Source organism: Hordeum vulgare, chromosome 4H (genome assembly GCF_904849725.1).
Source record: "Hordeum vulgare subsp. vulgare chromosome 4H, MorexV3_pseudomolecules_assembly, whole genome shotgun sequence".
NCBI lineage: Eukaryota > Viridiplantae > Streptophyta > Magnoliopsida > Poales > Poaceae > Hordeum > Hordeum vulgare.
The window spans coordinates 48,136,200-48,155,033 of record NC_058521.1 but is presented as its reverse complement, the minus strand read 5'-3'; the positions used below and the strand labels follow the sequence as shown (position 1 = coordinate 48,155,033).

Here is an 18,834-nt window from a genome sequence, read left to right as displayed (position 1 = left end):
CAACTAATATGGGACGGAGGAAGTATGAATTATGTTGTCCTTTCTGATGGATAGATTGTTCTTTGAACAGATGGAATATGTACTGTTTCCACTACGAATTGCGCCTACTCGTATTTCATCTACTTACAAACAAGTTTTCCCAAGAACATTTCTGTTGCAACTGAGAACCTATAGTTGCTAGACTATCAAATTGCTTGAAAATAATCCGTGAAAACTGCTTGAAAATAACAATTAAAAACTGCTTTTATCTCATCAAATGAAGCTCAGCTATCATGATATGTGAGCATTTTGTTCTTGTAAAATTATCGACGCAACAGACAACAAATGCAAACGTCAGGTAACACATCACTTATTACATACATTAACTACAAACTTAACCCTTTACCTCCACACCGATAGTTTAGGAGACGGTTGAATAGAGATCTTCGATAACAACACGAACTGCTATCGGGATTCGGACCCAATGACTGCCACCATCGTGCCACACCAAATTACCAAATGAGTAATCGCCTTGGATCTTTCGTGTTGCCCTGAAGCTCACCTTGAAAGACTGTGAGCTTGTACCCTTGCCAAACACCAACACCATGGGTTTGACCAGCATCTCAACTCCAGCAGGGGGCTCAACAAATGCTCTATACACTGCATCAGCTTGGCCCACATTGGTGACAGTCCTTGATACCGTTTCCGATGATTTGAGATTGGGGATGGCGATTGATGGGAGATTCAGGTCAAACAAGGATCTCTCAGTTGCTATACAACTACTGTTTGTGTCTGACCCATACATGCAGTTGAACAATTTCTGGTAATCTGAAGCATCGGTATCATATATAAGTCCAGGATCGTTCGCTTGAGCCGGATTGACAAATCCAGCTCCATAATCAAAAGGATTTGCAATCTTATTTGGGGTTGCATCAGCTAGTAATGGGAGACCATTGTTGTCTGTAATGTATGCTGCAAAACCCCTTAGTTTTGTTAGACAATGCATTATGAACATCTGATGTTGAACATACTTCAAAGTCCACGGTAGCCTATCAACATAATTAGCCTATACCTACCAGTTGTCATGAGTGCTGATTTGAAAGCAGCAGGTGACCAGTCTGGATGGAGTGACTTGAGCACGGCTATAATGCCAGATACATGTGGGCAAGCCATGGATGTCCCTGAATCAAAGAAGTAGAGCCCCAGTTCCTTGTAAACACCAACCTGTGGCGCTGCTGCTAAAATATTCACCCCCGGTGCAGCAATGTCAGGCTGTTTATAATGCAGTGTGAAGGTATCATTTCATATGTTAAGGACACAAAGATCAACAATTTATGATGAAAAAACTATAATTTTGCAGTATATACCTTGAGCACTGCAGGATAGACGGAGCTTGGACCCCTTGATGAGAAAGCTGCAATCTTTGGAGCAGGAAATCCACTTCCAGTTGTTGTTCGACTTAAAGAAACCTTTGCTACCGGATCCTGACTGGTACTGTTGAGACGGAGAAGTGTTTAAGGCCAACTAAAGTAGGAGTAGCAAATATACACTTACATTCTGAATAACAACAAAATGTCCACGTATCATCATTTTTTTCTCTAGAACTTATGTTCACGTATTTACTTTTGGATACTGCAACTTGTATTTTAAATAAAATAAACACAAAAAAACATTTAGAAGGGATTAACCCAGGAAGATCTTAACCTCATACTTACCTGAAATACTGAATTATCTTGTAGGCAACCTCTAAATCAATAGAAACACATGGGATGGACATGGCACGAAACTGCCAGGCAACAAGAAGGTCCGAATTTTGCTGCGTGAAGATAAAACCTTCTCCTCCGTTCTTGATCACTGCAGTTGCTAACCTATACAGTTGAGCAACCGGGAAAACAGAGGTTATACTGAAGCAAAGGACAATATTCCCCTTCACATCTGTACTGTTTGCAAGAGTCGAGTTACACCTGCAAATTACAAGGGGGATGAAACCAATAAAATACACACACATGGTATATAGCAAACACTTCACAATAGTAATGGGCTACGGCTCCATAAACAGTAATATAAAATGCATAAGTAAACAAATGAAACATGAAAGTGCACGAGTAGAGCATATAGTGTAATCATACATGCCATTCATATAGAGCTTGATCTTGTGAAACTGGTTTGCTCTTTCCATATCCGCAAACAAGGATTGTCCCTATAAGCATAGGAAAATCATTATTAGAATATGTAGTACTTTTCCTGGGTTAATCCCTTTGCCACCACATGAAATGGAGGGAGAATCAATAATATATAGGAAAATACGATAATAAACCCTTATATTACAGTATTACACTATGGTGCTTCCTTCTCTTCTATCTACAGATAGATGATCATGTTTCGTGAGATATACTGAACCTGCCAACCTTAAATTAACAGGCATGTCCTCAAGATCAAGTCGCCTCAATCTGATTTTAGGACTCACATTCTAATGAAAAATTGATCACTTATTCACTTATGAAGAAAACTATCTGTTCAGCTCATGATTATATGCATCAGTCAAATTCGGGATTTTCTTCGCAACAGGCAAGGTACATTGTGATGCAGAACATGCGACAAGGCTACAACCTAAAATCACTATTGCAGTTTATACAAGACTGAATATGAGGTCATTATCGATTCGTGGGATCACAAACTAAGTACTACAGTAGCTTATTACAGGAAGAAAATACATCAACAGCCACGGAGCCCTGTGATCTAGTAAATCATCCAACTTACTCTGGAAAGTTCATATCCCAGATCTAACAACTCACCTTATAAGGCCGCTGTTGGTTATTTTCTAACCAATTGTGAATTCCAGAATATGAACCCAGATCTAAAGACAAACTCTGCTTCTACTTGCAATGAAAAGAGGATAGAAGACAGAAACATACCATAAGTGTCTGGCCATTTCCAAGAGTGATGGTAGTAGGAAACAACCGATCCACCGTTGATGCCGCAACCGTAAACAGCCAAGGAGCTACGTTACCCACCATCTGGGCATAAGGTCCAAAATTCCCAGCTGCATATACCACCGGTATACCCTTTGCCACAGCATGAAATGCGGGGAGGTGACCCAACAGGTTGACTATGGACAGCGATAAGACATCGACACCATCATGGATGGCATCATCTATAGCTTTCATGACCGCTGCCTCACTGCATGTGGCGTCAGCTGGTGGCGCTTCAAGGCTCCAGCAAGCCTTGTACACCGCGATGCGGGCTCTTGGCGCGCCGCCGCGCGCAACGCCGGATGCCAGCCCATGGAAGCTGATGTTGTGGGCTATGTTACCCGCTGCTATCGAGGCCACATGGGTGCCATGGCCGTTGAGGTCTCTGGGAGACAAATATTCACCTACTAGTTGGGATTCGACATCCGCGTACCACCGTGCACCGATGATCTTGTTGTTGCAGCTCTTGGGGCTGAAGGACTTGCCAGATTGACACGTTCCCTTCCATCTTGGAGGACGGGGCGCGTATCCATCGTCACTGAAGCTCGGTGACTCTGGCCAAATACCTGAAATGTGAAAACTGTCATGTTCCAATATGCACTGTCCAGTTTTCATCAGATGACCCTTTCAACTTTTCTGTTTCACACTTATGGTAAAAACATATCATTTCCTCCATAAACGATATATGGAAGGTCCATGTGTGAGAGTAATACATATATCACCAACGCATCTTCATGACACAACAAAATCAAACTTTCCCTAACTGAACACTAGCCCAAGAAAAGAAAAACATTTTGAATATTATCTCTCTTATATCTCCAGCACCCAGGATGGCAAATCTTCACAGAGGCATTCTTGAACGAATATATCCTTTTCTGTACGTGTCTAGGCAAATGAAGGCAACTGAATTTATACAGACAGTAGGTCTGCTTCTATAGTAAATGGGGATGTAGCTCAAACAGTATGTCTACTTTGCAGCTTGCTAGTTGGCGTCGGTCGGAAGGAAGTCAATGGTTATTGAGCTACTCAAACTAGATTATGTCTAAGCCAGATCAAGAAATAGGAATGCGCCTACCAGCAACAGCTCACATCGTGCCAATGAATCTGGATCCAGAATAAAATGTCCGTGATGCCGCCAGATGAGGTGAGTCGCAGGCAGCTGGATGGAGACAGCATCAGGACCACCTGACCGGGAAAGACCGGCGGCGGCGGCGGCGGCGGAGATGCCTGGATCTGGATGTCAAGTGTCGCTTAACTTCAGTTATGTCTGATGCACTGTTTAATTGTCAGAGCTCTCCTCAGCCGGTGAAGTGGAAAATTTTGACCCAAAAACAAAACATAACCTGAACTGCGTTTGAAATTTTTCATTCAGCTGATCTTTTGTGTGACGCCTTTGTTTTAGGGGTCACACAACATTGTGTGGCGCCGGACATTACGTTGTGTGACGTCTGAGACCTAGTGTGAGGTCTAAAGCATAGACGCCACACTACACTGTATGACGCCTAAGACAAATGCATCACATAATGTAGTGTGGCGCCTAACTGTCGGGCGCCACACAAAAGGGTCAGCTGGGTGAATTTTTTTCAAACGTAGTTCAGTTTGTCAAATACTTTGGCTCCTGGATCAAATTTGTCAATTTTGCCTCCCCAGCCGTCCATATGCATCCAACGGTCTGCAGCAGCACTTACTGGTTCGCGCCGAGAGGAGGATGCTGTTGACATTCATCTCAGATCAGACGCCTCGGGTTGGTTCTCGCGTCACTATTTGAATTCCTTTTATTCGCCTTTTCTTTTCTTAACTGCATATGGATGATGTAAACTCCAAGGCGCCGAATCAAATTGTTTGTTTACGTCCGTTTGAGTCGACTGTAGGGGTGGTCTTTGTTCTTTGTGGGTCCTTTTCTGAACAGTGCATCCAACCGGTTGACTCATTTGACACGCCTCGTTGAATTTTTCTTCGACAAAGATATTTTCATCATCAAAAATAGCAAGTAAATTGCAAATGAAGCTAGAATTCATGCGGGCATACAAAACAATCGCATATCGGCCATAGTTCATGCATCTCGACAAGTCGTCCTCTGGCGAAATGGAGAAGTGGGACACAGTTAGGTCGTGTTCGGGAAGGAACCCTTACGTCGGAGATGTTATGGACATGTGCGGCGACTCCGGAAGCCTGGGCAGGTGGGCTACCAATAATCCCGTGCTGTCCGTCACAGCGGCCACGGCGAGAAGGGTCGGCTCACGATACCCTAGCAAGAGGAGGGCATGTTACGCGGCCTTGGCGACGAGGGCTTCGCTCTATGCAGCGGCGACCTTGGCTTTAGCGGCTACTGCGGCGGTGACGTCTTCTTTTTTCCTACTCCCTCTTCCTCCGGTCGGGTCGCTTTGCCATCTGGCCCGACCACTCCTCCGGTGTGATCTCCTTCTTCGGCTTCTTCAGGGCCACGACTCGAGCCGCCACGATGGGGACGTGGATTGTGGGGAAGGGGGCGCCATCGGGGTCTGGGCTCGTTAGCCATGACGGGAGGGCGGGAAGGATTTGGAAAGGAAATGATGGGAATAAAGATGGTGTACCACTGATGGGTGGGCTAGGGGCGAACATGGCGAGGACATTACGGGTGTCTGCTGTGTGTCCCCGCAAACCCAAACCCGACCCAAATTTAGGCTAAAAATGGGTCCAAGTGGATAAGAAAACGAACATTTGTCTGTTTGCGTCAACGAGTCGTGCCTTGTTTTTTGTCCACGTGGACCCAAGCGGACCAAAGCGAACGAAATGTGTCTCAACATTGGAGTTGGCCTAATGGATATAAGAGCGAGGGGCATCCATTCATGTACTGGGTTATGTTGGGATTTGCTAGTAGGCTTTTGGCCCAAAACCCATCAAAATTATAAAATTCTCATACGACCCATTCATGCATGGTTGTGTGTGATGTGAGTGGGACTAATGTTTAGTCCCATACCTCTAGTTGGGAGATAGTTGCACCACCGTATAAGGTGGGCTATTCTAGCACTTGTATGAGCATGAGAAGAGGGGGCTATACGCGCGCTCCTCCTGCTTGCTCGCCTCGCCACGCCACGCCTTGTCACGATGCGCCGCACCACTTTGGGTTTCGGGAATGAATCGAGCCCAGGACAAATCTATGCATGTTGTCTAAATTTTTGCTGCTCAGGAAAATTAATGAGTCATTAGTTGATAATTAACGAATGCGTTTGTTAGAGCATATTTCTCTGTATGTGGTTTTGGTAATTAATGACAATCCCTATGAACTAATGGTTGCATTGAGTTATATTCAAAGGATTTGTCCATAGACACTTCTTGAAGTCCATCTGTTGGTTTCAAGGAGTTTATATGATGACCAAGGTGGTATTCAAAGTATTATCCAAAGATTGGTCATAAAAACACAAGGTTGATCAAGACTAAGCAAAGAGTAAATCAAGATGATCAACACATAGAGTGTACAAGATGTACCGAGAGGGATCAAGTGATCCCATGGTATGGTAAGCATTGTCCATAATGCTTTTGTGTACTAACCCATGGTTTTCGTGAGAGTTCTATGTGGGGTTAGGTATGTTTCCATGGTTTTGGGGAGATCTCATTCAACCTATGAAGGATGACATCAAGTGGTGATCGTCATCAAGATTGCGATGTGCAAGTTCAAGTGGAGCATCACGAAGATATCATCCTTGAAGCTTGTCGTCCATTGTCGTGGCAATGGACTTGTGAAGATGTGCTGAAGAGTGACTCACCCATAGTGAGTATGGGGAGCAATCAACTAGTCTTCATCAAACCAACGCAATCAAGAGAGGTGGTCCATCTTGAGGAAGCCAAGATCATCGTCATGTAGCTCAAGAGGACTAGGTGCAAGGTACAGGTTTGCCCTTGATAGGTTTCTGTATTTTAGGATAGGTTGTCGTACTGTCAAGGGGGCTCTCAAGTGAGTAGCTTGATCGTATCGTTCGTTGAGAGCTCAAACCATTTGCATCCTTGCATCATATTTCTTGGTTCTTGTTTAGTGTTTCTCCTTGTAAGTTTTAGAGATTATGGTCATCTTCATGACTAGCTCGAGTTCATAAAAAACGGAGTCCATATGCATCTTCTATGATGTTTTCGATGTTGGAAGTTTTTGTCGGTTCTTCATTCACAGAGCTGTTTGGATAGCTCTTGTCGTCCTGAATCCAACAAGCTTGAGTTTTCTCGATTGGGAGCTCGTATGTGAAAGTTATGGCAGTTTCAGTGGCTAGCGGTCGTACCGCAGGTGCCAGCGGTAGTTGTTTTTTACTACCGCTCTCTGGCGGTAGTACCGTCCGGTACTACTGTGCCGTTGGACTTTTGCACAATCGCAGCCTCAGCGGTGGTAGGCACGGAAGTAATTTTTTACTACTGTGGTTGGTGAAGCTACCGTGCGGTAGTACCGCTCCTAGCAGCGGTAGTACCGCTCTGCTCGGGCTGTGAGTGGGGGTAACGGTTGGATTCTTTCCCCCACTATATAAAGGGGGTCTTCTTCCCCATTGGATCTAATCCATCTGTTGAGCTCGTGTTCTTCCCCCATTGTTGACCTTCTTAGATCTTGCTAACTATCGATCCCTCCAATGATTCTTGCTAGTTCTTGAGAGAAAAGAAAGAGGAGATCCAGATACACATCTCCACCAAACACTTTATCCTCTATGTGAGGGGAACCCCTTGGATCTTGATCTTGGATTTCTTTGTGAGCACCTTGTTCTTCCTCTCATATTTCTCCATAGCTTTTGTTGTTGTGGAGGGATTTGAGTGTGAGGGATTTGACCACTTCGTGTGTTCTTGCCATTGCATTAGTTGCATCGGTTTGAGTTCTCCACGGTGATACGTGGAAGTGATAAGTTGAGAAACTTATTACCCTTGGGTACTTGGTACCCCTAGAGATTGTTCTTCGTGGATGCTTTGGCATCCTAGAAGCCTGGTGGCGCCTCAGAGCTCAATCATTATGGTGTAAAGCTCCGGGCAAGCGTCGGGGTCTCCATTTTAGTTGTGGAGATTGCCCCGACCATTTGTGGTCACCTCGAAGCCATATGCCATTGTGGTGAAGCTTCGTGGTGTTGTTGGGAGCCTCTAATTAAGTTGTGGAAATTGACCCAACCTTGTTTGTATGGGTTCGATGACCGTCCTCAAGGGTCCCTTAGTGGAATCACGACATCTTGCATTGTGCGAGGGCGTGAGGAGATTACGGTGGCCTTAGTGGCATCTCGGGGAGCATTGTGCCTCCACACTGCTCCAAACGGAGATTAGCATTCACAAGGGTGTGAACTTCGGGATACATCGTCGTCTCCGCGTGCCTCAGTTATCTCTTACCCGAACCCTTTACTTATGCACTTTACTGTGTGATAGCCATATTGTTTCTTGTTATATATCTTGCTATCACTTAGTTGTTTATCTTGCTTAGCATAAGTTGTTGGTGCACATAGGTGAGCCTAGTTGTATTAGGTTTTGTGCTTGACATATTAAACATTAGTTTTATTCTGCATTTGTTCAAGCCCCCTCTATTCACCCCCCTCTAGGCGACATCCATGTCCTTTGTTGTACGTCATGGAGCAATTATGTGACTACAAGATGATCGATGAGTGCTTTGTTGTTCAGCAGGCTCATGAGATACAGTCACGCGCTAAGGAACTTGAGTACTTCAAGCGTGTGTTGTTGGAAGCATCATTGCCAAGCTTCCACCTTCGTGGAGCAATTTTTCTTCTTTTCTAAAACACAAGAGACAATAGTTTACCGTTTCAGATCTCATTGGCTCTCTTGATGTTTAAGAGAAAGGGAGAGAAAAATACACACGTGCTTGAGTTACCGAGGAAGCTTCTAGTGCCCACATCGTACAGAATAAGAACTTCCATCCTAACAAGCCCAAAATAAGAAGAACAAATCTCACGGCAAAGGAAAGTTTGATGCAAACAACAAGTCATCACACTCTACAAACTTGACGAAGAAATTTCATAAGAAGGGGAAGGGACTATGACATGTGTGCGATGATCCTAATCACTAGGCTCCAAGATTTCATAACTTCTATGAGGAGCGCGAAAGTGAGAAGAGCGAGAAGTCTGCTAATGTTGTCATCGGTGATATTGAGATGAAGGAATATGGGTAAAATATTATTCCTACCATCTTTTCATTTTGTCATTCTCCTCATTGATTTATTGACACTGGTGCCAATGTACGTATTTGTGATGATGCTTCCATGTTTTCTTCTTATTAGATAAGGGGACTTCTTTCGTGCTGATGGGGAAACATGTCACATGCTAGTGTTCGCGGTGTTGGCACAGTTGATCATAAGTTTACTTCGGGGAAGATCATGCACCCGAAGAACATTCATCATATGCCCTCTATCAATAAGAATCTCGTCTATGGTTCCCGTTTATGTCAAGATGGTTTTAAGTTGGTTTTCGAGTACAATAAAGTTGTAATTTCTAGGTATGGACAATTTGTTGGAAATGACTATGAGTGCGGAGGCTTGTTCCGCATATCTTTGTTAGATATTTTCACTAAATTTATTAGTCATATTCTCCACCATAATGAGTCTAATGTTTGGCATTCATGACATTGTCATATTAACTTTGGTTGCATGTTGCGGCTAGCCAATATGAGTTTAATTGTGAAATTCACTATTGTTAAGGGCTCCAAGTGCCAAGTGTGTGTGCAAGCTAAGCAACCTCACAAGTCCTATAAGAATACACATGCAAGATACTTGGTGCCACTAGAGCTTATACATTATGATCTTTGTTAGATGAACGGCGTGTTGACAAAAGGTGGAAAGAAATACTTCAAGATGTTAATTGATGACTCCACTAGATATTTTTTACGTGTACATTTTGAAATCAAAAGATGAGGCTTTAAACTTCTTCAAGAACTATAAAGATGGAATTTTCTAGTAGGCTTTTGGCCCAAAGCCCAACATAATTCTGGAATTCTCATGGACCACTCATGCATGGCTGTATGGTGTGAGTGGGACTAATGTTTAGTCCCATACCGCTAGTTGGTGTTGGGGATCGTTGCATGGAAAACAAAAAAAAATCCTACACGCACCAAAGATGTATATATGGAGATGTATAGCTATGAGAGGGGGGGGGTGCATATACATACCTTGTAGATTGGTAAGCGGAAGCATTAGGAAACACGGTTGATTTAGTCGTAAGACTCCGCGATCCAATCACGATCGTCCCGATATAGTGTCAAATGGGCGGCACCTCCGCATTCAACGCATGTGCGGATCGATGATGTATCCTACTTCTTGATCCAGTAAGCAAGGGAGGATAAGTAGATGGAATCTCAACTAGCATGACAACATGGTGGAGCAATCCTGGCACGACTTCGTCAAGCGTTACTGTAGATGTGATCTGAGGAGAAAATAGAGTAACGGGAGAGGGAGGGCTGCCACACGGGCGTGAGGATTGGTGTGTGTAGCCCTCCCCTCCCCTCCACTATATATAGGAGGCAAAGGAAAGAGGGGAGGCACAACCTTGACCCCTCCTCCAAGGGAGGGCCGGCGGTCAAGGCAGGAGTCGTCCCTTCACAAGGAAGGGAGGAGTCCCCTTCCTCCAAGGCACCTCCGGGGTGCCTTGTCCCTTTGGGACTCTTGCACCCAAGCCTAATTCGCCTCTAGGGGATGATGCACCTGGCCCATGCTCGCTAGGGCGCACCCCCTATGGCCCATATGCCCCCCAAGGCAGGTGGACCCTGGAACCCTTTTCGGCACCCCGGTACACTATCGTCAATGCCCGAAACATTTCTGGTGAACAAAATAGGACTTCACATATATAAATATTTACCTTCGAACCATTTCATAACTCCTCGTGATGTCCCGGATCTCATTCGGACTCCAAACAACATTCAGTCACTACCGCACATATCCCAATACTACTCCAATGTCACCGAACGTTAAGCGTGCGGACCCTGCAGGTTCGAGAATTATGTAGACATGACCGAGACACCTCTCTGGCCAATAAACAATAGCGGGGCCTGGATGCCCATATTGGTTCCTACATATTCGACAAAGATCTTTATCGGTCGAACCACGATGCCAAGGATTCAATCAATCCCGTATACATTTCTCTTTGTCTAGTGGTATGTTACTTGTCCGAGATTCAATCGTCGGTATCTCCATACCTAGTTCAATCTCGTTACCGGTAAGTCTATTTACTCGTTTCGTAATACAATAACCCGTGACTAACTCCTTAGTCACATTGCTTGCAAGCTTCTTGTGATGTTGTATTACTGAGAGGGCCTAGAGATACCTCTCCATCATACGGAGTAACAAATCCCAGTCTTGATCCATGACAACCTAACAGACACCCTCGAAGATACTTGTAGAGCATCTTTATGATCACCCAATTATGAAGTGACATTTGATACACACAAGGCATTCCTCCGGTGTCAGGGAGTTGCATGATCTCATGGTCTCAGGAACATATACTTGACATGTAGAAAGCAATAGCAATAAACTTTGTGATATGATAAAATGCTATGCTTACGGTTGGGTCTTGTCCATCACATCATTCTCCTAATGATGTGATCACGTTATCAAATGAAAACTCATATCTATGATTAGGAAACCTTAACCATCTTTGATCGACGAGCTAGTCTAGCAGATGCTCACTAGGGACACGGTGTTGTCTATGTATCCACACATGTATCTGAGTTTCCAATCAATATAATTATAGCATGGATAATAAACTATTATCATGAACAAGGAAATATGATAATAACCACATTATTATTGCCTCTAAGGCATATTTCCAACAATTGGGAGAGAGTTACACCACATTATATGGTGAACTCTTCTAGCACTTGTATAAGCATGAGAAGAGGAGACCTATGCGCCCGCTACTCCTCGCTCGCCTCACCACTCCATGCCTCATCATGACGCACCACATCGGGTTTCAAGAATGAGCCGAGACGAGGACAAAACTATGCATGTTGTCTATTTTGCCGCTCGAGAAAGTTAATGAGACATTAATTGATAATTAACAGACATGTTGATTACTCAACACTTTTCAATTCTTTCGGATCGTGGGGCTGTTACCGACTTGGACGTGGGTTTACTCCCACGACCTACCCGATCCGCACTATATAAACATGCAGAGGTCTACCCTAGCCGTCACTGCAACATATGGTTTCACATCATTTGAGAACATGCGCTGCCACACAAGTCTTATCTATCCCTCCTTTTGGCGTGCACCGCAAGAAGGGACAACAAGACTCTATAACCCCGCCTCTCGTGATCCTGTACGGAAGAGGGGCGATCAGGTTTTTGGGGACCGCACTCGCATGACTGCTGGTAGTAACTACTTCCGGGATAACGACTTCTTCCCCGATCTCGAGAACCTCTTCATCAACTACATGAGAGACAACACCAATGTTGGCGGTTCTGCTTCCGCTGCACCGTATACAATCCCGCCTTCTCTGTTTGAGATCGTGCTAGAATTTCTGTTTCTAGCATCTGCCTTAGATTTGATCTATTCACTACTATACCAGTCTGCATGATTAGTTTACTCTCTGTTACTATCGTCATGATTTCTTTACTATTTATTCAAATTAAAACTCATAGTAATTTGCTCATATTTTCAATGGATTAACCCCTAGCTGTCTGACTCGCACCTATATGTGTGTGTGTGTGTGTGTGTGAAAGTTGCTAGAACCCCCGAATTTCCTTCTCTTTGTGAGCTTTGCACCTTTGTATAGATGAAGTGCTTTGTACTCTGATTGTTGTTGACAATTTCACATAAACTACACAAATTTCCTATGTATAACCTTCACATTGAATGGAGAAAATAAAAGGTGGTAAAAAAGTTATACATCGACCACCATCACACGTGGGAAATGGTGTGAGAACATTGTTATGGGACTCCCCGTGGCTCCTTGGATGCAAGCCCAAAGAGATTTCTCCTCTCATCTATGAGGCTTGCTCGATAAAAAAATGGAAGGTGCAAGAGGATCTTGAGAGAAATTCTTGGATATTAAAGATCAACTCATCCACCATTGTCTCCGTCGACCACATAAGGAGTTTTTTACCCTTTGGATGTTAGTGCACAACTTCCGTCTCGATGAACATTTCAAGGATGACATTGTGTGAAAACACAAAGCTGAGCGGCTCTACTCGGCGACCTCTATCTACAAGACTTAATTCTTGGACATGATTCTCTCTGCCATTGAGCAAAAGGAAAAACCCGCACGAATCTCCAACTAAAATCAAACAGATATACTCTCCGTGATCCATATTAATTGTCGCAATTTTAGACAATTAATATGGATCAGATGGAGTACCATTGATTGAGATTTAGCTATTCTCAGTTTATAGATAATTAGCAAATATGTATTTGTAAAGCAAATTATTTGCTCAATTTTTCGATGCAAAAGATGAGAAAACTAATTAATCCGCGTCAATGACACCGATGATGACACCCTCCCCCATACCGGGGGAAAAAGAATAGTCGTATAGGGCGTTCATGCACCGGGCCTTTATGAATTGAAATAATTTTCCAAGTGGGCTATGGACTTAATATTTATGATTTCCTTTGGTTCTAGTAGAAGATAATATCCTTCAATTATTTTTCGCACGAAATCTTTCAGATTTTTATTGGATTGCTTTTCTAACCTGGTTCAAATGAATGGAGCAAAAAATAACTTTGTCCCAATTAAAAAACATAATTTGAACTAAAACCACGACACCTATTTCTGAATTTTGCAATCCACTAGCCCCCCCCCCCCACAACGAAAAACACCGTAACTATAATCTTCGCTTGGGATAATTTTGATTTTAATGTGTTTCTTAGTATCTATGTGATTTTTGCATATTCATATGTACCAAACACCCAAATTACAAAATCTGCATGTGTTTTCAGGTCTCTATTTTTACATGCATTAATATCTTATTCATGTATATTTTTTTGTTCTTGTGCTTTCAAAATCTCATGAAACTAAAAGGGCCATATACCACTTGGAAAGTTCCTCATGTGGTCTCATGTTATCCTGTTTATGCATGACTTTTCCTATTCTTGCATAATAAATTTCTACACTTGCTGTTCCCAAGCATAAGACGTTTTGGCAGTTTAAATTTAGCTGAATTCTAGCCATCCCCATGAAAAAGAAACATAATCGTCCGAGCTCAATTTTACGTCTTCCTTGGGCAACCAAATAATAGCTACTCCCTTCATGCTAAAATAAGTGTCTTGATTTTAGTTCAATTTTGAAATAATTCAAACGAAAGTCAGGACACTTGTTTAGAGACGGAGGGAGTATATACTTCCTCCGTCACAGTTCAGAAGACACGATTAAATTTACGTGCATTTTCATAATAGACAAGGTTTAGAACGCATTGCATTTACTCCTAGCAGCTAATTAGTACTCCCTCCGTCCCAAAATAACTGTCTCAACTTTATACTAGAGCTAGTACAAAGTTGCACTAAGCTTAGGGGGTGTTTGTTTCCAGGGACTTTTTGATGTAGGGACTAAAAAAAGTCCCAAAAAATCCAATGTGAAACAAACAGGAGGGACTTTTAGGGACTAAAATGGGGTATTTGGGACTATTTGGAGAAGTCCCTATGGGAGGGTCTTTTTGGCACTTTTTTGGCACTTTTTCCAACAATGCCTCTACTTTTAGCATGTCATTTATTAACTACTACTACATTACTAAGGGTAACATGGTCTTTTTGCATGTCATTTAATGACCTCTAGTCCCTATTTAGTCCATGGAAACAAACGGATAGGGACTAGGGACTTTTAAGTTGGGATTAAAAAAAGTTCTGGGACTTCTCAAACAAACAGGGCCTTAAGACACTTATTTTGGGACGGAGGGAGTATTCCGTTGTACTACTTCTATATGCATGTGTAATGTGAATGCTATTTTTTAGCCCATCTCATAGTCAATCAATAACCAGTAGGTTTCAAAGAATTTTCAAGCACGTCTTTTAAAACGTGATGGAGGGAGTAAGAGATATGTGGCAATAAATTAACCTGAGTCAATGACGCCGATGATGACACCCTCTCCCATTCTAGCACTCGCCAGAATTCCGTTGGGCTGGTCGTGCGGCAGTCCCATGAAGTCCCAGCTGCGAGTTGTATGCGTACTATGCACTTGGTTCATCCTCACGCTGAACACACCAGGCAGCCCTGTGTGTTTTGGTATGAGAAATTGAGAATGATTCCTGTTTCGTCCAGGAGCATGCATGCATGTACTATAACTTAAAATCCATGTTGTGTTTCTGTTGGTGCACCAATGTTGTTGCTACTATGGAGTTATAGTGTTTGAAGTTTGCAATGAGGACCCCTTTTATATGTGTAATACTCGTGATCGATCAGCCCGTCAATCAGATGCATGCGCATTGTTTAGTTAATCCTCAAGCACCGTTGGCGCGCACGGATAGGGAACGGCCGGGAATGCAGAAACATCAGAGCCATATTTCCAGGTCAACTTTTTTTTTGAGCCGAGCATAACACCCCTTTCCATTACTTCAAACGGAAATACAACAGTACCACAAAGTTTGTCAACAGAAAAAAGAAAAAGAGTACTGGATACGACAACAAGCTCTCGCAGATTACCAGCTTTCATCTATGGAACAGTCGCTCGCTATCGAACCGACTGCCATAGCATAAAAGCCAACAATCAAACAGAGTAGAAAAATTATTCTCTCACACAGCATAACCACGCGCACAAGTCCTGACCAGACATAAGAGCTAACATCTAGCTAGATATCCCTCACAGATCATCAAAGGACAATGCGTTCATCCTCCTGCGATCCCCTGCCTCGCTGCCTCGCAGAGCTTCATCAACTGCATGGTATTAGTCATCACCAACTCCTCACCAGAACGAAGCCCTCCTGCATCATCATCCTGCTGCAAGCCTGCCCAATATAGAAGGAACGAACACATTGAAAATATAATCTCAAAGGGAGTTTTGATCAATTTATTTTCAAAAGTAGCCCTGTTCCTGGCCAACCAAAGAGCCCAACACACAGCCGCAAGCCCCATCGTGTAATATTTCCCACCAGCAGGCAAGAAAGCATTGCACCAGGAGTAGTATTGCCAGTAAGAATTGGGGCAACTGTCAGTCCCCAAGGTGACCCCAACCGACCTCCACACGACCCTAGCAACAGGGCATGTAAAGAAAAGGTGTTGCGAAGTTTCCTTTTGACGACAAAAAGAACAACTAGGATTCCCAGGTCAATTTTTCCTTTCCATCACATCTCTAGTCAACACCGCATCTTGAGACATCTGCCACATAAATTTTTTAATCTTCAAAGGCATTTTTGCTTTCCAAATCCATCTATAATGACACCCATGTAGTGGTTTCTCTAACCACTTATACATGGACTTAGTGCTAAACTTCCCATTCTCAGTCAGACCCCAGGAAATTTTCTCACTATCCCTGGTCAGCACAATCCCAGAAATAATTCTATGCATCTCCCTCCATTGATCTCTAAGTTCAGGGTTTAACCTTCTCCTAAAAAAGGAGTAATCATCAACCTGGCATAACCTATTCACCGTACACTCTGTATCATTACAAATATCAAAAAGCATAGGGAATTGATCTTTGAAAGGAGGAAGCCCCCCAACAGAATCATGCCAAATCCTGGCAATATCCCCAGATTCAATATTAACTTTTCTCCCTGCCAAGTAAAACTCTTTGACCTTAAGAATAGATTTCCAAAAGGGTGAGTCAGAGAATCTGGGCTTAACAGTTGCCACAGTTTTGTTTTTGAGATATCTAGCTTTGATAATATCTTGCCAGACACCCTTCTTCGTCTCCAACTTCCACCACCACTTCACCATCAAGCTAATATTTTGTTTACGAAGGTCTTTAACTCCCAGCCCCCTTTCTGCTTGGATCTACACACCCTACGCCATTTAACCATATGGTATCTCCTCTTTTTATTGTTGCCTTGCCAAAAAAACCTACGTCTGTGTTTATCCAGCTTTTCTATGAATGATTTATTCATAAGCCACATAGACATGTGATAAATGGAGATCTGGGTGATAACAGAGTCCAGGAGAGTCAGCCTACCCCCCATGGAGGCAGCATTGCCAATCGAGGCCTCAAACCACTTCATATATTTTTCCACAATAAAGTCCCAATCAGAATTCTTCAATGCAGTATAACTAACAAGCATCCCAAGGTACTTGATAGGGAACTTACCAATATCACAATTAAACAGATCAGCATAGGTTTTAACCACATTATCATCCCCTCCAACAGTGAAAATCTCACTTTTCTGATAATTGACCTTAAGGCCAGACATAATTTCGAAAATATAAACAGCAACTTTAGGTTGACTGCTTTTTCTACATCATGCTCAATATAAATAATTGTATCATCAGCATATTGCAGCACAACAATACCATCAGGAATAAGATCTCCCGCAAGACCAACAATAAGCTTGTTCCGCTGAGCATTCTTAATCATCTTCGCAAGGCATTCCGCAGCGAGATTAAAAAGAAACGGGGAATGCGGGTCACCCTGCCGCACCCCTTTTGCGCTCTGGAAATAAGGCCCCACGCAATTGTTAAGCTTAATGCTGACAGTACCATCGTACAAGATTTTTTTAATCCAACCACACCAAGTTTCACTAAAGCCTCTCATGCTATGACATTCCAAAAGGAAGTCCCAGTTAACTTTGTCATAAGCTTTCTCAAAGTCAAGTTTCAGTACAATGCCAACTTTTTTACTCACATGAGTATGGTTTAGAATCTCATGCAAAGCCAAAATCCCATCCATAATGTTTCTCCCTTTTATAAAAGCATTCTGTGTGGAACTAATCAAAGTATCAGCTACACAAGCTGCACGCCTATCCAACACCTTTGTAATCAGCTTATAGGGGCATCTTAACAAACAAATGGGTCTAAATTGTTGGATTCTATCAGCTCCCGAGACCTTAGGCAGCAAGGAAATCACTCCGTAATTAAGACGCTTAACATCAAGCGCCCCCCTATGAAAGTGATGAAACAAGGACATAATGTCATTCTTGACAATATCCCAACAAACCTGGTAGAATTCAGCAGGAATATTATCTGGACCAGGAGCTCTATTAGCTGCCATATCAAATAAAGCACTTTTAACTTCAGCCTCCGTAAAATCTCGACACAGGATATCATTATCAGCTTCACTCAACTTCTCCTCCTGTGACCACGTCTCGGGATCCAAATGAAAAACATTGCCTTGACCAGGACCAAATAGTTCCTTGTAGAACTCAGTGGCGTGAGCAATAAGATTTTCATTTCCCTCAATCACTTCTTCCCCCATCTTAAGCGAGTGAATCGCGTTCTTCCGTTTACGGCCGTTAGCTATCTTATGATAGTAACTAGTATTCATGTCTCCCTTCAACAGCCATCTCTCATGAGATTGCTGCAGCCAGTATATTTCTTCATTAACCAGCAACTCATATTTCCAGGTCAACTTGTTGATAGCTCAACGTGGCAGCAATCTGATTTCGGTGTCCGCTGAATTGTCAGGTCAAATTAGCCTGTTGATTGACAACCTGCGCTTGGCTCACGCATGAGAATTTTCCTATATAGTATGTGAGTGCTTTCACGTGTATGTGCTGGCTTAGCAAACACTTGTTTACTTATTTTGCTGAAATTTTGATTTTTTTTTGGAAAAGGAGGTTGAATCCCCGACCTGTGCATCAATCGATGATGCAGCCATCTTTATTAATTATTTTAGAAAGGTCTGACAAGAATATACATCAACTCATCCAAAATCACCACTCACACCTACAAACTCGATAATATGGAGTGCTCTCATTCTCCATATCTAAAACCAGTGTTGTCGTCAATTCATCCACATAATGTATCAGGACCAACAGTCGGTGCAGCAGACCTAAAACTTACACCACATACATATGTTTCAGAAGTCGTTATCATCGTC

The 18,834-nt window shown here is 42.9% G+C and overlaps 1 protein-coding gene across 1 annotated transcript; it reads right to left on the bottom strand.

The window, feature by feature from the left end:
- Positions 1 to 225: 225 nt before the first annotated feature.
- LOC123450254 (subtilisin-like protease SBT3.10) lies at positions 226 to 15,012 on the bottom strand. The gene is made up of 8 exons (XM_045127600.1): positions 14,928 to 15,012; positions 4,041 to 4,184; positions 2,895 to 3,517; positions 2,109 to 2,179; positions 1,695 to 1,943; positions 1,347 to 1,473; positions 1,056 to 1,251; positions 226 to 951 (listed from the first exon to the last, which is right to left on the bottom strand). The coding sequence occupies exons 1-8, from the start codon at positions 15,010 to 15,012 to the stop codon at positions 401 to 403; spliced, it is 2,046 nt and encodes a 681-aa protein (XP_044983535.1). The 3' UTR covers positions 226 to 400.
- Between the last annotated feature and the right edge of the window lie 3,822 nt (positions 15,013 to 18,834).

Excerpts from the sequence above, each read along its gene's own strand:
- LOC123450254 (XM_045127600.1), bottom strand. The coding sequence starts at position 15,012 with ATGGGACTGCCGCACGACCAGCCCAACGGAATTCTGGCGAGTGCTAGA. Across the intron at positions 2,180-2,894 it reads GAAATGGCCAGACACTTATG|GGACAATCCTTGTTTGCGGA; the intron begins GTATGTTTCTGT and ends CTATGCTTATAG. Across the intron at positions 1,252-1,346 it reads TCTATCCTGCAGTGCTCAAG|CCTGACATTGCTGCACCGGG; the intron begins GTATATACTGCA and ends CATTATAAACAG.